General features: G+C 40.2%; 1 protein-coding gene across 1 annotated transcript in view; it reads left to right on the top strand.

Moving 5' to 3' along the window:
* NCKIPSD (NCK interacting protein with SH3 domain) overlaps nt 1-20,455 on the top strand; it is a 1,945,114-nt gene that overhangs the window by 845,838 nt on the left and 1,078,821 nt on the right. The window contains exon 3 of the mRNA XM_044078525.1: nt 17,940-18,147. Coding sequence (XP_043934460.1) covers nt 17,940-18,147 — 208 coding nt within the window. The remainder of the gene's footprint in view (nt 1-17,939; nt 18,148-20,455) is intronic.

Genomic DNA, 20,455 nt, shown 5'->3' with positions numbered 1-20,455 from the left:
ACCTCATAAAGATTTCCACTCTTACTGTCTACCTTGCTTAGGCCCTGACCACGACGTTTCTTGTTGTCGGTTCTGTGCCAGGTTCAACTCTCGTACTATCAAGCGCAGGTACGATTGGGCTTTAAATTATTTTGGCAGACGCTTCATTTATAGAATGTCGTCGGACACTACCGGAGTTCAAAAGAAGCGCAAAGACAAAGACAGGCCTCCGAGGTCCAAACAGGACTCGTTGCAGCTGGAGCCAGCGTCCGGTTCGGCTGTCGTCAGTGAGGCGCTTTTGCAGCCCCTGTTGTCCGCCACTTCTGAACCGATGGCCGATATGGACTCCCATGGGGAGCCATCAAGGCCCATTATTTTAACTGCTGCAGGACCGTCGGACGTCGCTCCTTCAGATGGGTCCGGAACCGCTGTGCAGGTACCGGCTTCTGAGGGGGTTTTCAGGCCTACTCACATCACTATTTCAAAGGCAAAGACAAAGACTCCTGTTAAGTCAAAAGTTCCAGCTCAACCTGCTTCTGAATCCACTCCAAGAACACAAAAGCAATTATTGAGGATGGCTGAAGATTTGCTTTCAATGATTAGGGGTTCTCACCCCCCTCCTGAGAAAAGGCCTCGACAGGATGTTACTCTGGATTCCTCTGACCAGGCTTCTGTATCTTCTGTTTCTTCCTCAGATCAGGACTATTCCTTTCCCCCTTATGAGGATTCGGATGCTGAGGACTCTTTACCCTCGGCCTCTCCGCCTGAGGATTTTTCTTTTGGGGAAACCTTGCATGAGATGAGGGAACATTTTCATTGGGAAGGACAGGAGTATTCTGCTTCCAAGAAGAGGCTTAGAGAATTTCTTCTTCTTCCTCAGCATAGGCCTTTAGCTATCCCTCCTGTTTTGGACATTGTTGATGATGCTTTTTCTGAGGCTAATTTGAATCCTGATTCCATGCCTCCTGCTCCTTCTAAGCCTGATAGATTTTATAGGGTTCCTGACTCTCATTTATTTTTATTTAAAAATCCTTCTGCGGATCCTGAAACTATTTCTCAGGGCTCTAAGGCTGCTAAGGTTGCTACTTCTAAAAATCCTATTCCCTCTGAGAAGGATTCTCGGGCTTTAGACAGGTGGGGGAAAAAGGTATATACTTCTGCTACCCTGTCTGTAAGGGCTTTAATTTGCCAGTTTCATATGTTTAAATATCAGCAATTTCTTTTGTCTGTTTTAAAGCAAAAGCTTGCTTCCCTTCCTGCTTGTGCAGAGGATAAGGAACTTCAGGATGTTTTGCATGCTACTGAACAGGTGAACAAGCATAGCTTACATTGTGGTTTTGATGCTTTGGATGCTTCTTGCAGGGCTGCTGCCTCTGGTACTGTTATTAGGAGACATGCCTGGCTTCGTGAACAAAGTTTACCTGAACAGGTTAAGGCTAAGTTATTAGATGCCCCTGTTCAACATGGATCCAAGGCTGAGGAAGTTATTAAAAAGATGGAAGAAAAGGCAAAGTCTATGCAGACTGTAAAAGATTTCTTGCAAGTTCAGCCTCCTAGATTTTCCAGGAATTGGCCCTCTAAAAATTGGTCCTTTCCCACGTCTGACAGGCCTCAAAGGGGAAGATATAGGCGCTCCAGAGGTCGTGGTCAAGGCCAGGCCTCTTACAGATCTAGACAATGGACTGCTTCTTCACCTAGAAGGGGAGAAGACAGATCCCAATCTCAAAGAAAGCAAACTCAATGACTCTCTCGGTTGGGCTTCAGGACCCCTTCACCTGGATGCCCCTCTCGGAGGAAAACTTGTCTCTTTTTTACAGAAATTGGACTCATATTACCCAGGACAGATGGGTATTGGACGTGATTTTAAAAGGTTACAAATTCCACTTTCACACTTTGCCAAGGGCTCACGGTTGGCCAGATCTGCCAAAACATCAATGGTCAGAGGCCTTAACTCAAGTGGATGCTCTTCTGGCCATGAGAGCCATAGAGCCTGTTCCACTCTCGGAAATGGGAAAAGGGTTTTATTCAAGACTGTTTCTGGTTCCCAGAAAACAAAATTCATGGAGACCTATTCTGGACCTTTCTGTGTTAAACACCTTTTTGGAAATTCCAAAATTCAAGATGCTTACTCTGCAGCAGCTAATTCCAATGCTCTCTCAGGACGCCTGGATGGTGACATTGGACTTAAAGGAAGCCTATTTACATATTCCCATCAGGCAGGAACGCAGGAAATTTCTCAGGTTCAAGGCAGGCTCGAGGCACTTTCAATTCTCTGTTCTGCCCTTTGGTTTATCTACTGCGCCCAGAGTCTTCACCAAGTGCCTGGCACCAGTAGTGGCTTACTGCAGACTACAGGGGATCCAGATTTACCCCTATTTGGACGACTGCCTTATTCAGGCAGACAGCAAAGATCTTCTGCTTCAACATCTGGACTTTGTTCAACGTCTTCTCCTCCTACTGGGATTCTCAGTGAACATAAAAAAGTCACATTTGATCCCTTCTCAACAGATGGTATTCTTGGGAGCCCTCTTAAATACTACCTTACAAAGGGCCTTCCTCACTCCAGAAAAACAAACTCAGCTGGCTTCTACTTTCAACAACTTGGCAACTCTATCTCAGCTCACTGCAAGGAAATTCCTGCAGGCTCTGGGCTACATGGCTTCCTGCATTCTGTTGATTCAAAACGCAAGGCTTCACATGAGAAAACTTCAATGGTATCTGAAAAGTGTATGGTCACAGCATTACCACGATCTGGATATTCTGATTCCTCTGATCCCCTGCCTTCAGAAGGAGTTCCTCTGGTGGTCCAGGGCATGCACTTTAAACGAAGGAAAACCTTTTCGTCTTCCTCAACCTACTCAAATCCTAACCACGGACGCCTCGGATTATGCTTGGGGAGCACACTTTCTAGACAATTGCCAGCAGGGAACCTGGACAAAGGACCATCTTCACTGGCACATCAATCTGAAGGAAATGTTGGCAGTTCAAAATGCCCTTCTAGCCTTCAAGAACCTCTTACAACCAGGGCCTTTGCTAATTCGCACAGACAACACCATGGTCATGTGGTACATCAACAAGCAGGGGGGTTCTCATTCATACCCCCTCTGCAGACTAGCTATGGTTTTATGGGACACAGCTCTAAATTTGAATCTGCATCTCCAGGCTCAATTCATTCCAGGAAAACAGAATCTCTTGGCAGACAGTCTGAGCAAAAACATTTCAGATCCTCACGAATGGATGCTAGACACCAACTTATTCAACAGGATTACTGCAGTTTGGGGATGTCCCCAGATAGATCTGTTTGCATCCCATCTCAATCATCAGCTGCCTCGCTTTTGCACCAGGTCCTTCCACAAAACAGCTTGGAGAGTGGATGCCCTGTCCTTCAGCTGGAGAAGCCTTTCAGCATATGCCTTCCCTCCTCTTCCTCTACTACCTCAGGTATTACTGAAGATAAAGCAGGACAAGCCCAAGTTCCTCATCTTGATTGCTCCAAATTGGCCTCGACAGTTTTGGTACCCAACTTTAAAGCTCCTGTTCTCAGAGCTCCTTGGATTCTCCCACTGAATCCTTCGCTTTTGTCCCAGCATCAGGGTCAGTTACTACATTCCAATCTCAAGACCCTTTGCCTGGCAGCTTGGCTCTTCAAAGGAATTTGATTTCCTCTAGTCTTCCCAAACAAGTTTTAGATGTTCTTTTGGAAGCTAGACGGCCTAGCACTAGGAAGTCCTATGCCTCTAAATGGAAGAGGTTTTGTATTTGGATGCAGGACCGAGGCTCGGATCCTCAGGTTCCTGATCTTTCTTCTATTTTGCTCTACCTTTCCGAACTTTTATCTAAAGGACTTTCCTTTTCTTCCATTAAGATTCATGCTTCTGCTATCTCTGCGCATTTCAGTTCTGATCCTCCTGTTTTTTCTCATCCTTTGGTGAAACAGTTCTTGAGAGGGGCTAAAAATTTGCGGCCTCCTAGGTCCCCTCCTGTCCCTGCCTGGGATCTTAATTATGTTTTAGAAAAGCTTACTTTGCCTCCTTTTGAGCCTGCTGCATCTTCAGATATTAAGTTTCTATCCTGGAAGACTGTTCTTTTGTTAGCATTGACCTCTGCCAGAAGGGTCTCAGAGTTGCAAGCTCTCATGGCTGTGGAACCATACCTTATTTTCCATCAGGACAGAGTATCCTTGAGGACCAGTCCTACTTTAATGCCTAAGGTGATTTGAAAGTGGCTTTAAATCAGACAATTCACCTTCCTACTTTCTTTCCAAATCCTCAAAATAAAGGGAAAGGATTTTGCATTCATTGGATGTGCACAGACAGTTACGATTTTACCTGGACAAGACTAAAGATTTCAGAAAGTCTAATCAATTGTTTGTTTCTTTTGCCTCCAGTTCTCTTGGAAAACCTATTTCTAAACAAACTATTTCCAAATGGATTGCTTATGGAATCAGATTTTGTTACACTCATCATGGGAAACAGTTTCCAGGCACCATTAGAAGTCATTCTACTAGAGCAGCTGCCACTTCTACAGCTTTCCTCAGAGGAGTCCCTACCAAGGATATCTTGGAAGCTGCCACTTGGAGTTCTGTGCATACTTTTTCCAAGCACTACAATCTCCCCTTGGTTTCTAAGTCCAGGGCAGGCTTTGCCTCTGCTGTCTTGCAGGGTATCCTTGCCTCCCCTTCTTCTATCTAAAGCCTCCTCCCCTTTTACACTGCTTTGGGATTCCACCCTACAGTTATGACTGCAACAGTGAAACACGAAGAACATAGTACAGTTGTGTACACCTACCATAAATGTAGATGTTCGAGTGTCTTCACTGTTGCAGTCGGGGTTTCCCTCCCTCCTATCCCTCTCTGTTTTCTCCTTTTTTTGTGGTGTATTTGTGTTTCCTTGTTGGATTCATTTTTGATTTGTTGGGGACTTCTGACATCTAGGGCAAGAAAGGCTGGAGAAGATGGCGTCGGCTGAGGGCTATGTACCAAAGCGTACTGACGTCAGGGTACTAGCTTATACAGCCGACGCCGGACCCAGACTTTGGGATTCTGGCCGACCTCGGGCTGCCTGCCGGCAGGAGCACCCTACAGTTATGACTGCAACAGTGAAGACACTCGAACATCTACATTTATGGTAGGTGTACACAACTGTACTTTGCCCGTGTATATTAAGTCTGCTAATATTCTACTTTCATGGTTAATTTGTTGGGATATCCAATACAGGATGCTTTCAGCAGTATCAATGTTATTCCCTGGTGGTATGTAAATTGCTGTTAAACATATAGTTTTCCTGTTGATTTTTAGGAGTGTTTATTTTCAGCTAGAGCGTCTTCTGCATGGAGACATGCATGAATGGGCGTACCTTCGTTGAAGGTTGTGCATCAGGGCTGGTGACTCGGCACGTAAAAATGAACTACCAATCATTAGCGGACCGGAGTTCCACTGTGGTGACCCCTAACTAGGAAAAAGCCAAAAGACACAACATCAGAAGTTCACCATTGTTACATTTGGGTATTTCCTGTGGAAGTAAGGTGATGGTTAGGGAATTTTTATAAATGATAGCTACACCACCTGAATGCTTGTTTTGTCTGTCATGCCCGACTATATTGTATCCTGGGTGTGATCTCATTATCCTTTATTTCTTCTTTAACCAGGTTTCAGTAGCTATGACTACATTGGGGAGTGTATGTGGCAAGATAGGCATGTATGTGGATTTCATTGCATGTACTACTTAGGTTCCTATTTATTAAGGTGAGTTTTGGATGTTCTTCGTGTTTCACTGTTGCAGTCATCACATTTGGGTTATCTGCTTGCAGTAACCCTCAGTCAGCCTGATTAACAAAGTCTTGGGTCCTGCATCGGTTGCTGTCCCATCTTCCATGACGTCAGGTAGTCAAGGGTATAAAGCATGCAGCCGACGCCATTACATCAGTCTTTCTTGCCATGTGGTGCCTGAAGCAGAAGCAGTTCACAAGTGCCGGTCGGGCAACTCCTGAAATTTTCATTTTCGAGTTTCAGAACCGAAGTCTTCAGCTAAGCTAAGTACCCCGTTGGGGAAACTTTTTCTTGCTCTAAACTGATGTCAGTAAAAGTCAATAACTGTATTTCTAGTGGAAAGCAAATACCTCATAAAGATTTTCATTTGTACTGCATTCCAAAGCTGCCGACGGTGCTTTTCATAAGCTAGTTGCCATTTCACCGGTACTCAGTGAGGCACTTTCGCAACCCCTGATACTCACTACTTCAGATTCGCAGGCCTCTTCTGAGACCCATTCGGAGTCCGGTATGCCGCGAGATGCTTCAACTGTGGAACCTGCAAATGTCTCTACCTTGGATGCGTCCGGAGCCACTGTGCAATCACCAGCTTCTGAGTGTGTATTCAGACCTATTGACTTGCATATTAAACCAATGCCATCTTCTTCAAGGCCTAAAACTCGATCCATGTTTAGAAAACCTACAACCAGACCGCATGGTCAGGCCTCTATGCCTAAAAAACAAATAAGAATGGCTAAAGACCTTATTACTTTAATCAGAGGAAGCCAACCTTTCCCCTCTAAGAGACCTAGGACTCAGTTCTTCTGATCCGGATTCTGAAATTTCTGTTTCCTCTGATGACCATGATTTACTTTTATCTACCTATGAGGATTCTGATGCAGGCGAGGATTTCTCTTTTGGTGAAACCTTGCATACTCTTAGAAAGCATTTTAGCTGGGAAAGCCAGGATTACCCTAAAAAGAGGCTTAGGGATTTCTTACTCCTGCCCCAACATGGGCCTTTTGCTATCCCCCCTGTACTGGACATTGTTGATGCCTTTTCGGAATCTAGCTTGGCCCCTGACTCTCTACCTCCTGCTCCCAGAAAACCTGATAGATATTGCAGGGTTCCTGACTCTCACAAGTTCCTTTTTAAAAATCCTACTGCGGATCCTGAGACCATTTCACAGGGACCCAAGGGCATTAAGGCTACTACTGCCAAAAATCCTACCCCCTGTGATAGAGATTCCAGGGTGCTGGATGGATGGGGTAAAAAGGTATACACTTCTGCAACCTTGGCCATTAGGGCCTTAAACTGCCAGTTTCATATGTTAAAGTATCAGCAACATATTATTGGATTGCTTAAATAGAAATTGATGTTGATTCCTGACTGTGCTGAAAATAAAGATTTACAGGATTTAATGCATTCTGCTGAACAAGTTGGAAAACATACTTTGCAATGTGGTTTTGATTCACTAGAGGCATCTTGCAGGGCTGCTGTGACTGGGTTGTACTTAGAAGGCATGCTTGGCTTAAGGAGCAATCTTTGCCAGATCATGTAAAATCTAAATAGCTGGATGCTCCCTTAAACCAAGACCGCCTGTTTGGCAACAAAGCAGAAGGAGTACTTAAAAAGATGGAGGAAAAAGCTAAATCTATGCAAACTGTTAAAGATTTCCTGCAAGTACAACCTCCCAGATTTAGTAGGCATTGGCCATCTACAAATTGGTCCTTTCCTGCCTCTTCCAGGCCTTCTCAGTCCAAACCCAGAACCAGCAGAACACTCGGACTTCAGTCCCAAGGTACTCACAGGGCTAAGCAGTGGGGAGCTCCCACTTCCAAAGCAGGGAATGGTAAGACTCCCCCCTATGGTAAACTGTCTCAATTACTTAACTTTAAGTCTTCCAAGCTGTTCCCTTAGAGAAAAGGCTTTCCGGCAGACAAAAAATTGGGAACTCATTACCCAGGACAAATGGGTTTTAAATGTAGTTTACCAAGGATACAGATTCCACTTTCATTCCTTACCAACCCCAAACGGTTGGCCAGACCCACCCCCAAATCAGTGGGCGGAGGCTCAAAAGCAAATTCTCGCTCTGTTAAGCATCAGGGCTATTCAACCTGTTACAGAAGAGGAACAGGGACAAGGTTTCTACTCAAGACTTTTCCTGGTGCCCAGAAAAGACAACTCTTGGCATCCTACATTGGACCTTTCTATCCTAAACACATTTTTGGTGATTCCAAAATTCAAGATGTTAACTCTTCACCAACTGCTTCCTATGCGAGGCAAAGATACCTGGTCGGCAACACTGCATTTAAAGGAAGCTTAGCTGCACATCCCAATAAGGGAATCCTGAAGAAGATACCTACGCTTCAAAGCAGGATACATGTGCTAGCAGTTCTCTGAACTGTCTTTTGGCTTATCTACTGCGCCCAAGGTATTCACAAAGTGCCTAGCTCCAGTCATTGCATTTTGCAGGCAAAGAAATATCCAAATACATACATCCCTGGACGATTTTCTAATTCAGGCAGAAAACCAAGACATACTATTGAATCATCTGGCATTTGTACAGAAATTGCTAACTTCCCTGGGGTATACTATAAACAAAAAGAAATAATATCTTATACCCTGCCAACAAATTGTATTCCTGGGAGCAAGCTTGAACACAACTTCCCAGATGGCTTTTCTCACGCCAGAAAAACAAGTTCATTTGACAGCCTGCTTCAAACTACTGGCCACAAAGATCCAGCTATCTGCAAGGAAAATACTGCAAGCCCTGGGGTTCATGGCCTTCTGCATTCTACTAATTCCATATGTAAGACTGCATATGAGGAAACTACAATGGCATCTAAAAAGCTTATGGTGTCAACATTCTCAGGATCTAGAAGCAATGCTTCCTATCATTCCTTGTCTACTGGAGTTCCTTTGGTGGGCAGATGCCTGTCACCAAAACAAGGGACTGCCATTCACTCTTCCCCCTGCTGCCCAAACCCTAACAACAGATGCATCAGACTATGCATGGGGGAGCTCACTTGGCAGGGAAGTGCATTCAGGGCAAATGGAACCCAAGTCAAATGCACCTGCACATCAATCAGAAAGAAATGTTAACTGTACAGAATGCTCTGACAGCCTTCAAGGACCACATCCATCCAGGACAATCAATGGTAAAGACGGACACCACTGTTATGTGGTACATAAACAAGTGGGGGGAACCCACTCATGCCCTCTCTGCAGACTAGCCATGGCTCTTTGAAACACAGCCTTGAGCTACCAAGTACACCTACACGCTCAACTCCTGCCAGGAAAGCTAAACACACTGGCAGACGATCTAAGCAGAAATCTCATGGACCCACACGAGTGGAAACTGGAACCAAAGATATTCAACATGTTGAGAAACAAATGGGGGAGCCCGGATATAGACCTGATTGCCTCCCCCCAGAACTACCAGTTGAAAAAATTCTGCACAAGGACTCCCACAAGCAAGCTTGGAAAGTGGATGCCCTGTCCTTCACCAGTAAAAACCTATCAGTTTATGCCTTTTCCCCCACTGCCTCTCCTCTCCAAGGTACTACTAAAGATCAAACAGGACAAACCAAGGCTGCTACTGATTGCACCAGACTGGCCATGCCAACACTAGTACCCCCTTTTGTACAGTGTCACTGCTAGCACCATGGCACCTGCCTCAGACCCCTGTCCTGCTGTCACAGCTGGAGGGCCAGATTCTGCACCCACGGCTTCAAACCCTGAACCTGGCAGCCTGGCTTATTACCTGATCTCTCTGTTACCATCCCTCAGTAAGCAAGTGCTAGATGTTATTTTGGAGACAAGGAGGGCTAGTACTAGAAAATCCTACGCTGACAAATGGAAAAGATTCTGTTTCTGGAACGAAACTCAGGGGATGGACACAGCTGCACCCAGTTTACCTCAGATTCTACAGTACTTAACAGAGATATTGCACAAGGGCCTTTCCTTTTCCTCCATCAAAATTCATGCCTTAGCCATTTCAGCTCATTACAACACAGAACCACCCCTCTTCTCTCATCCACTGCTGAAGCAGTTCCTCAGAGGGGCCAAAAACATAAGACCACCCAGGAGAGCTCCTGCTCCAGCCTGAGACCTTAACTTTATATTGAAAAACTCACTCTACCTCCTTTTGAGCCAACTGCAAATGCAGAGCTGAAATTCCTTTCTTGGAAAACAGCCTTCCCTTTAGCCATCACTTCAGCTAGAAGGGTGTCTGAATTACAGGCCCTCATGGCAGTGAACCTTTCATCATTTTCATGTGGATAGGGTGTTCCTCAGGACCAATCCCTTCTTCATACCCAAGGTGGTATCCAGTGTGGCCGTTAATTAGTCCATTCATTTGCCAACCTTCTTTTCTAATCCACAGAACAAAGGAGAGAGAATTCTGCACTCCTTAGATGTGCACAGACAACTTAGATTTTATTTGGACAGGACTAAACCTCTCAGGAAATCCGAACAACTGCTGGTTGCATTTGCTGCAGGGGCAGAGGGGAAGGCCATTTCAAAGCAAACAATTTCTAAATGGATAGGCCATTGCATTCATTTTTGCTGTACGTACCATGGAAAGCCTACCCCACAGGGGATTAGACCACATTCTACCAGAGCTGCATCTACCTCTACAACCTTTCTCAGAGGTGTCCCTACCAGGGACATCCTAGAAGCTGCTACCTGGAGTTCTGTACATACCTTCACCAAGCATTACCATTTGCCACTTTTCTCTAAATCCAGAGCTGGCTTTGCCACTGCAGTCTTACAGGGCCTTATAGCTGGTCCTAATGCTATCTAATTTCCTCCTCCCATCCTTAGCTTTGGGAATCTATTCAAATGTGATGACTGCAACAGTGAAACACAAAGAACAGTACAGTTATTTACACTTAGCATAAATGTAGATGTTCAAGTGTATTCACTGTTGCAGTCCTAGTTACCCTCCCTACAACCCTCTGATGTCTATTGGCTATACCTCTATTCTTGCTTAGTATGTTTAAAGCTTTTTGGTGTATTTGCTTTTTTGTTGGAGGTGTAACCTTATATATATAATTGCTTCCAATTATGGGGCACATGACATCTGGGGTAAGAAAAACTGATGTAATGGTGTCGGTTGCATGCTTTATACCCCTGACTACCTGACATCATGGAAGATCGGACAGTAATCGACGCAGGACCCAAGACTTTGGTAATCAGGCTGACTGAGGGCTACTGCAAGCAGATAACCCAAATGTGATGACTGCAACAGAGAATGCACTCGATCATCTACATTTATGGTAAGTGTACTCAACTGTACTTTCTCCTTTTATTGAGCTGTATTAGGCAAGTGGATTATTTTGGGTTGGAAGTGATGGTTTTATAAACAATGGGACCAGTGCTGGAGTGAATTCCCTCTGTAAAATATCACTTCAAAGAATTAGCAGGAAGTGTGTGGCCATTTATGTTCTGGTCTTGGTTTGCTATTTGATCATAATGTTGGGTATTTAGCTTTAAGACATGTATAGCTAAATCAGATATGGTGTGTTTGTAGAGCTAGTGTGTTATGGATAAAGGCAGGCTTGGTAGATGTTGATATTCTTTGTGAGGTTTGGTTGACATCCTAAGTATCTGAAGAAGGTGGATTTGATAATTGATGATGAAGGCTGGTAGAGTGAGTAGGAAGAGTAAAATAGTCTGAGTTAGGAGCACCTTATTTAACTTGGGGTTAATCTTTATTGTAAATTAGGAATAGAAAATGTTAGGGAGGGTACATGGTTGTAGAGATGTAATTTGATAGTTATAGGGGTCAAGGATTAAGACAGTTTGAGAGTTTTGGATAGTAAACAGTAGTGGGTGTTGTTGTCAGCAGTTCTGTTGATTCTTTTTCTTCTGGGGAGAAGTGATGGTATTTGAGAAATGTGTGAGTCGTGCTTTGGAAGTATAAATGTGGAGTAAAGGGGTGGGTGGGAATTGGGGGTAGAGAAGCCGCCTGAGCATTAACGAGGGTGAACAAAGTGGGTTGAAAAACTTGACAGAGAATAAAATGATCAGTGATTTAACTTAAACAGCCACAGCTCTGCTTAGAGAGATAAGTAAAAGGAATAATGCAGTTTAAAAGGCCTCTGAGCTAGTAGATGAAAGTCTTGATTTTGTTGATCTAGGGCAGTTTTAGTAGGAGAGTTAGTCCATTGTCACCTTGACCTGAATAATGGTGATAACAGTAAAAAAATGCACTTGACTTGAACAGCTGTGTAATTTAAGGAGGTTTCTATTGACTTTGAAATGCAAAGTCCAAAGGCTACCCAACCCCCACAGTTAAGCAAAACAATGAAAAAATGTAAGCCAAAATGCAGTAGTGCAGCTGAAGAAAAAAAAAAACTGGCTGGGAACTCGATGGTTACACAAGAAGAGAAATTAAACTTAATGAAGGGAAACAGTGGACTGCTAAAAGCAATTAATTGAGCACAGTTATAAGAGAAATTACCAATGGGACTACTGTGGTCTAAGAAAATGGAGCTGTTATAGTAGACAAAGTTCTTTGTTTTAGGATGCTGTAATATTTATACTTTACATAAAATATAGCCCACAGACTTGTATTCAAACTGCAGACTTTCACTTTTATATACATATCTGTTTGCTTGCAGGGTCACTTTTATAGCAAAAGAAAACACACTAAAGAGACAGTTGAATGCACTGAGTTATTGTTGACGGTACACCAGTACTAGCACAGAGCTGAAAGTGGTTTAATAGATAATTGTCTCGGGCAAGGAGAAGTAAGAAAGGAAGGGGGAGGCCAAGTTTGATGACTTTCAAGGCATGCAGCATCACTCAAGAAAGACAGCAGGACATAAATGATGGAATAGCAAGTCTGGAAAAAGTGGAGAAAATATAAGAGAAAGAAATAGTTTGAGTAGTTTGAGTAAATGTCAGTGTCTGTTACGAAGTAGAGAGTAAAATTTGACTAGCATGGTTAGTGGAGGAGGGTTTACAGACTGTAAGGCGATTGCTTTACAAACTAGGACACTGAAGCACTTGCCATCAGACTAGTCACTTTGCAGGTTAAACACAATTGTTTCAATAAATTATTTTCATCCTTGGTTAAATTATTTTTGATATGGCCTTTCTCCTGAATTTTGAATGTATTCCCAAGTTCTTTTTCTAATACTTTTTCTAAATTTTTTAGTTGTGGGAGCCACAGTGTTTGATATGGGTAATGGTGTCCCATTAAAAAACTGTTCAAAATTTATTTTTCTAATGAACAACTTGATATCCAGTATCGTCCGTGATAGATTACCTTTTTTCATAGGAATGTATTTAAAACCTTTCATAAATAAGTTAAAAAATTCTTGTTTAACTTCCAAGGAACTGTAATTGAATATATGGGAATCCCTGCCAACTGGAAACATGTGCAGTGTTTTGAATATCAACATTACTATTAGATTTAATATTAGAACCCCAGGGCTAAATGATTTCATTTCAGTTTTACCTCTTTTGAAGCTTAGGTCTGCCAAATTATAGATGTGGCATATTTTACAAATCTGATATTAGTGGTACTTATATATATATATATATATATATATATATATATATATATATATATATATATATTTTATCCTGTTTATCAATTGTCAAGCCATTTATTATGTTTATTTATTTATTCTTTTTTACAATAAATGACAACTTGCAGTATTTATTTGATATAATTGTACATATTTCATATAAATTTTAAGAATTGTTGTGGTTCTTTATACATTTTGTACATTACATTTAATCTACCTTTTAGAATTTTAACAGTTAATAGTTGTATGTTTTTAAGGTACTAATTATCTTTATTAATCAATTAAGGGGAAAGGTATATAATGTATGAATGTAGATGTGTTTAACATTATGTCTGAAGAAGTCTAAGGGATACTTGGACGAAAACGCCTTGTTCAAATTCAGCGTTTATGTACTGTGATTAAAGTATTGATTCTACGTGCAGTTCTTCCACTGTCCAGTTTTTGGTTATTTAGTTTATTTCTTCTGGGCCGGCTCTATTTGTGCATTTTCCTGGTTTCTTATAATACAGATGCTGTGATGGGGCCACTTGGCTTACCACTGTTAGTAACACATCCTCAGAAGGAAGCAAACAGTACTATTTTAACGCCCTTACAAATTAAGGACCTTAATCTTTAAAAAAGCAGCTTTTTAGCACCAGCGCAACAAATTAACACTGAAAAATTAAGGTTAAGGCAGGAAAAAATTGCAAAAGTATTTTCAAAACCTCACAAGCATTTTAAATTGAACAGACTTTTTAATAAACACTTACTTTAACTTACGTTCCAACAAACTCATTTTGTCAGTCAAGGGACTTTATATTATCATAAGATCTCTACAATTTAGGTTACCTTTCTGTCTTATTTAACACCAGTTTTAGAGAGTTCTGCTAGTAAAATAAGCATTCAGTCCTTATTCAACACAGTGGAATTATGATGGCAAATATTGGGCACCATTACAAAAATTGCTGACACAAATCAAATAAAGTACAATGGTTGCGAGTCATACTAAGTAGATGGTGCAGTTGCAGGTACAAATTAGGTTCTGCAGCAATGTCTGCAAAGCACCACTTAGATAAACACAATCAGTTGGTAAATTATGTACATCATAAACTTCAAATATTTGATTCTTTTATCACTTTCCCTATAACTCCCTTGCACCCTGCTAGAGAGAGAGGGAAAGAAGGGATTGAAATTAAGGCTGACACTGATGTGCTGGGGACTTGTAGTATTTACCTTGAACCCCGTGCGAGACGAGAGTAACATCAAGGCAGTAATATTCCATAAAGGTTTTTTAAACCCCCAAGGAGACAAAACAAGATTTATGCATTTAAAGCTTTAAAGAAAGAAAGTATCAACAGAAGAAAGAAAGAAAACGTATTGCATTTTATATTTTTGTGGAATTTCTTTCTCACCCCCTCTGAAAAAGGGGGTTCTGCCCATTTGGACTTTCCTAGCTAACAGATGCAAATACATTAATATATCATGAAGTCCTAACTCCTTAGACAGGTTCCCTTTATTTCTGTACCTTTTCTATACCTTTGACTGGGGGTTTTGCAGCCTTTATAACATTCATAGGTTAAGTCAAGGGTCCTTGTTTATTTTACTGGCATCAAAGTTAAAAGGTGCTGCTTGCATATCCGTCTTGGGTAGTATTGCATGCTGCAGCTGCTCTCGTTTATGAAATCCATTATAGCTGGTCAGATAATAATGTAGTAACTTTTTAAATCAAATTATTTCTAGCTTTCTGCAAAACTAGTCTTTCCAAATCTTAGTCGGTCATGAAATATTAATTGAATTGCTAATCTATTTTCCAAAATGTGGAGCAACTACAGTCTTGCTAATCTTAATGGGGACAGGATCAAAATGATCATCATTAACCATCTAGCATACATTTCTTTCAAAAAATTTATTTTACACAGTTTATGGTATTAAATAATACCTATTATACAATGACCTCCCATTAATATTCCAAAACGTGCATGCTGATTGGTCAGCGTGCCCATTGTAAATCCAACAATATACAAAAGAAAAAGGTCCGATTGCCCGGATATTTTTTCCATTGGTATATTGTTCAAGTTTTAATTTTTTTATTAAAAAAAAATAAATAAAGCTGTGCTCCCGACTCCGCAGATACAAGAAAGACAGCTTGAAGAAAATACAAGGGGAATCAGGTACGTGTTAACGTACCGGATTCCCCTTGTATTTTTATTCCAGCTGTCTTTCTCATACCTGAAGAGTTGGGATTGCAGCTCTCCTACCCCTAAATTGCTTCAAACTATTTTTTTTTTTTACTTAAAAAAAAAGGAAATGGAACAAAACAGAGCAATGGAGGTCTTCTTTTCTCCATTGCTTACTTTTTGAAGCACTGATGTATTGGGTACATCAGAAATAGGAAGAGGATCTCTAGGAGCTGCGGAAGGACAGCAAGGAGGCATTATACAATGCCATTATTTAAGAAAAGTAAGTATTTTTCTAAATAATGTCATTGTATAATAACAATAACCCACACCTGGGTGTGGGTAATGATGTATTTACCCACGGTTGTCTTTGTTTACTCTGGCTTCGCCCTCGTGACCAAACCACACCAACAGTGGGTAAATCCATCATTACCCACACCCAGGCGTAGGTTATTGCTTAATTTAACACTGACTAAAAATGTGTTTCTTTACAAATTATTCTTGCAGTTGTCAAGATTTTGAATTGGATAACGCTGATGGTTTTCATATTTGTCGCACTGTAAATATACTAAACAGATTTGGATATTACTGTTCACGAACTTCCAAAAATACATACCAAATTTATAATGTATTATATGGCAATTTGCTATTTTACATATCTCAATTTCTAAAGTTTCAAGAAACAACATATTTATTCTGATTTTTTGTTTTCTCTACTTATATTATACATTACCAGCAGATTACCAATAACTGGGTCAATTTACAGTCTCTAAAATGAACAGGTTTTTCAAACATGCCATATGGGTATCTTAAAGATATAAAATTCTCTATGAAATACTGGGCAAACAAACAGTAATAATTTAAGCAGTTTGAAAATGTTGTTTAATATTTAAACTTAACCATACTTGGTCTCTGATTATATTACCTAAATTAGTACAAAACATTGATACTTGTATCCTCTTAAATATTGTGAATAATTTTAATTATTTTTCAGTGTTACACTTTACTCTGAATTACCTCTTCTCTTATGTGTGCTTTCTCATTATATAATTTTTTACTATTGTACATGGTACTTTTAACAAAGGAGAACAGGTGCCTATCTTTAGGTTAGCTATGCTATTTCTTTACATATTATTGTACATATTGTATATGGAGTTGTGTTAGCTTTTAGCTTTAATTCTAGAACCTACAATCTTGCTAATCTTAATGGGGACAGGATCAAAATTATCATCATTAACCATCTAGCATACATTTCTTTCAAAAAATTTATTTTACACAGTTTATGGTATTAAATAGCACAGCTTTATTTATTTTTTTTTAATAAAAAAAATTAAAACTTGAACAATATACCAATGGAAAAAATGTCCGGGCAATCGGACCTTTGAACCTATGAACCTATGAATGTTAGTATACTAACGTTAGATGTTTGATGTAGTGCATTATTATTTCTACTTGTTTTGATGTTTTTTTCTTATTGCTGCTTCAAATGTATCAGTGACTGTATTTAAAAAGTCTTTTTAATAAAGTAACATTGTTTTGCATCTTCATATTGATTTTTTTTTAATCCTCCAGTTTACTCTTTGAGATGCACTTGTCTGCAGCACTTCTTTTTCTGGAGGGAAACTGGAATGACCATGCAATGAATGAATGACCATTGCAGTACCCTGTAATGCTCTGAAGTGCAAAGGCAAGACGATCTACAGTGGAGTGCTTCCACCTGGTGGAGGAAGCTATAACTGCTGTGCAGTGTACAGAATGAAATACATGTTAAGTTTCTGTTAATGTTCATCACTTACATGTACCATTCACATTTTAACAATAGAATTTAACTTGTCATAGTGGTAGATGCAAATTTGAATGGTGCTAATTAACCTCCGCATTTTCAAGATTACCTGTGGCTGACTTAGATTAATTAAACTGTTACTGCATTTTTGTCTTATTTAAGAATGCCTCAGGGAATCCATCTTAAGATAGTTTTCACAGGTAAGTAGTAGGCTAGCTGCCCTTGTGGACCATTTTAAGTCCAGCCAGTTTTCCTTTGTGAGAATCAAACTCTGACTCTGTACATCTTTTCTGTGAAGTAAACACGTTAACTGTTATGCCAACCCACACCCTGCTGCGATGCAATTAAATATCAAATAAGTAAGTAGACTTCCCCCCCTCCAGTCTGTTTAATTTGTGGGTGTAAAACTAGTTGTGTGTATATGTGTGTGTGTGTATTATATATATATATATATATATATATATATATATATATATATATATATGTGTGTGTGTGTAATTTTTTTTTCCATTTTTAGATATTTGATCAGGAGTACTAGAAATAGATTGCTTCCTTCATAAATTTCTGAATTCCTTGGGTATTAGAATGACTATGAACTTAACTGACAGTTGCCCATGTCATGACAGTATTATAAAGTTAGAATTTTTCTTTTTATATTAAAATAACTTCTTAACAGTAATGTTCGGTTAGATGTTGTCTTTTTTAAAGTTTTACCCATGGTACTTTGACAGGAAACTAATCCATCACCGGAAGGAGACACTTGCTCGAAAAAGTCACTCTCCAAGTGTTCATAAAAAAACTATGATTCCTTCATCCAGTGACTACCACCTGGACTCTGGAAGCCAACCAAACGGTGTGTGTCGAATGGGCTATGAACGCCACCACAGCTTACCTAACACAGAGATAAAAGATGACAGTGAGTCAGAAGTTCTTTACAAGGTAATAGCACTGACATGCAAATCTTTATAGTGTCAAAAATGTGTGTGCAGGAATGCAGATGGGAATTCATAACCATGCTGTTTTTTGTATGAAGTTGAATGTAGAGTAAAGCTGGATAGTAAAGACATGTATAACTTTGTTATTATGTTTCTAAAGCAAAAAACACAACACATTACATACTGTCCTTCATTCCTTCATTCATTATTCTTGCAAGTAGATTATCATTTTTCTTCAGTAACAGATGTCTTGGCAACATCTCTCTCTTTCAGGACAAGATGTTCCTTTCATTTAACTTTATACTCTTTATAATTTTGTATATTAAATGTCAAAGTAGGTCTCATTGTTTTATTAGCTTCTGATTTGCATTCAGTGTTTTTTAACTGGCTTGTGTTGATTAGATGCTGTAGTGTGGACATGATGCATACAGAAACTCGTGTGTGTGTGTGTGTGTGTGTGTGTGTGTGTGTGTATATATACACACACACACACACACACACACACACACACACAGTGGATATAAGGTTTTTGTGATATAAAAAATTAGACCACAATAAATCTTTTCAAAACTTTTCCCACCTTTAATTTGATGTATAACCTGTACATTTCAATTGAAAAACAAATCTGTTGGGGGGAAACTATAAAAAAGTCCGTACAATACGCTGGATGCTTAAGTGTGCACACCTTTAAACTAATACTTTGTTTGAGCACCTTTTGATTTAATTACAGCATTCAGTCTTCTTGGGTGGGAGTCTATCAGCATGGCACATCTTGACTTGGCAATATTTGCTCACTCATCCTTGCAAAAGCCCTCCAAATTTGACAGATTGCAAGGGCCTCTCTTGTGCTCAGCCCTCTTCAGGTCACCCCACAGATTTTCTATTGGGTTTAGGTCTGGGCTCTAGCTGGGTCACTTCAGAACTTTAATTTTCTTCTGGTGAAGCCATTCATTTGTTGATTTGGATGTATGCTTGTGGTCATTGTTGTTTTGAAAGGTGAAATTCCTCTTCATCTTCAACTTTCTAGCAGACGCCTGAAGATTTTGGGCCAAAAGTGACTGGTATTTGGAAGTGTTCATAATTCCCTCCACCTTGACTAAAGCCCCAGTTCCAGATGAAGAAAAGCAACCCCAAAGCATGATACTGCCACCACCATGCTTCACTGTGAGGATGATGTTTTTTTTTGGTGATGCGAAGTGTTGTTTTTGCACCAAACATACCTTTTGGAATTGTGGCCAAGAAGTTCAAGCTTAGTCTCATCAGACCATAACAACACATTTTCCAACATGGTTTTGGGAGACTTGCTGCATTGTTTTGCAAATTTAGCTGACCTGGATATTTTTGTGTGTAAGAAAAGGCTTTCGCCTTACAACCCTATCCCATAGTCCAGACATATGGAAAATACAGGAGTTTGTTGTCACATGTAGTACACAACCAGTACTTGCCAGAAATTCCTGCAGCTCCTTCAATGTTGCTGTAAGTCTCTTGGCAGCCTCCCTGACCAGTTTTCATCTTGTCTTTTCATCAATTTTGGAAAGACATCCTGTTCTTTGCAAGGTCACTGTTGTCCCATATTTTCTCTACTTTCTGATGACTGTCTTCACTGTGTTCCAATGCTGTGGAATTTTTTTGTACCCTTCTCCTGATTGATGCCCTTCAACAATGAGATCCCTTTGATGCTTTGTAAGCTCTCTGCGAACCATGGCTTGTGCTGTAGCAGGCAACTGACTAAATGTCAGGAAAATCCTCTAGAACAGCTGATCTTTATTTGGGGTTAATCAGAGTCTCTTTAATTGATGGCAGGTATGTACCCAAGAAGACTGAATGCTGTAATTAAATCAAAAGGTGCTTCAACAAAGTATTAGTTTAAGGGTGTGCACACTTATGCAACCAGCGTATTGTACGTTTTTCATTTTTCTCCTAACAGATTTGTTTTTCAATTGAATTGTACAGGTTATAGGTCACATTTAGTTTTGAAATTATTTATTGTGGTCTCATTTTTTTATATAACAAAAACTTGGCATTTTAACAGGGGAGTGTAAACTTTTTATATCCACTGTATATAGAATCACTTTTGTGGTAGGAGGGTTAGTAAAATGAAAATTAATGTATTAACTTTTGCAGAGATCATGCTGCCTAGTTGAAATTTTTTTGTGATGTCTCCCATAGCAGGGTCAGAGATAAAACATCATGTTACCAACTGTGATTATCCCATAGCAGAATACTTTTGCACTGTCCTTCTGATGACTGATCCTTTATCTGGGAGATGTCTGTTTTAATATTGCACATAAACCAGGGAATTGTGACTAGTC

This window comes from Protopterus annectens, chromosome 7.part1 (genome assembly GCF_019279795.1).
Source record: "Protopterus annectens isolate FY-2018-M chromosome 7.part1, PAN1.0, whole genome shotgun sequence".
Classification (NCBI taxonomy): Eukaryota; Metazoa; Chordata; order Ceratodontiformes; family Protopteridae; genus Protopterus; species Protopterus annectens.
This window is presented reverse-complemented; position numbering and strand designations above follow the sequence as displayed.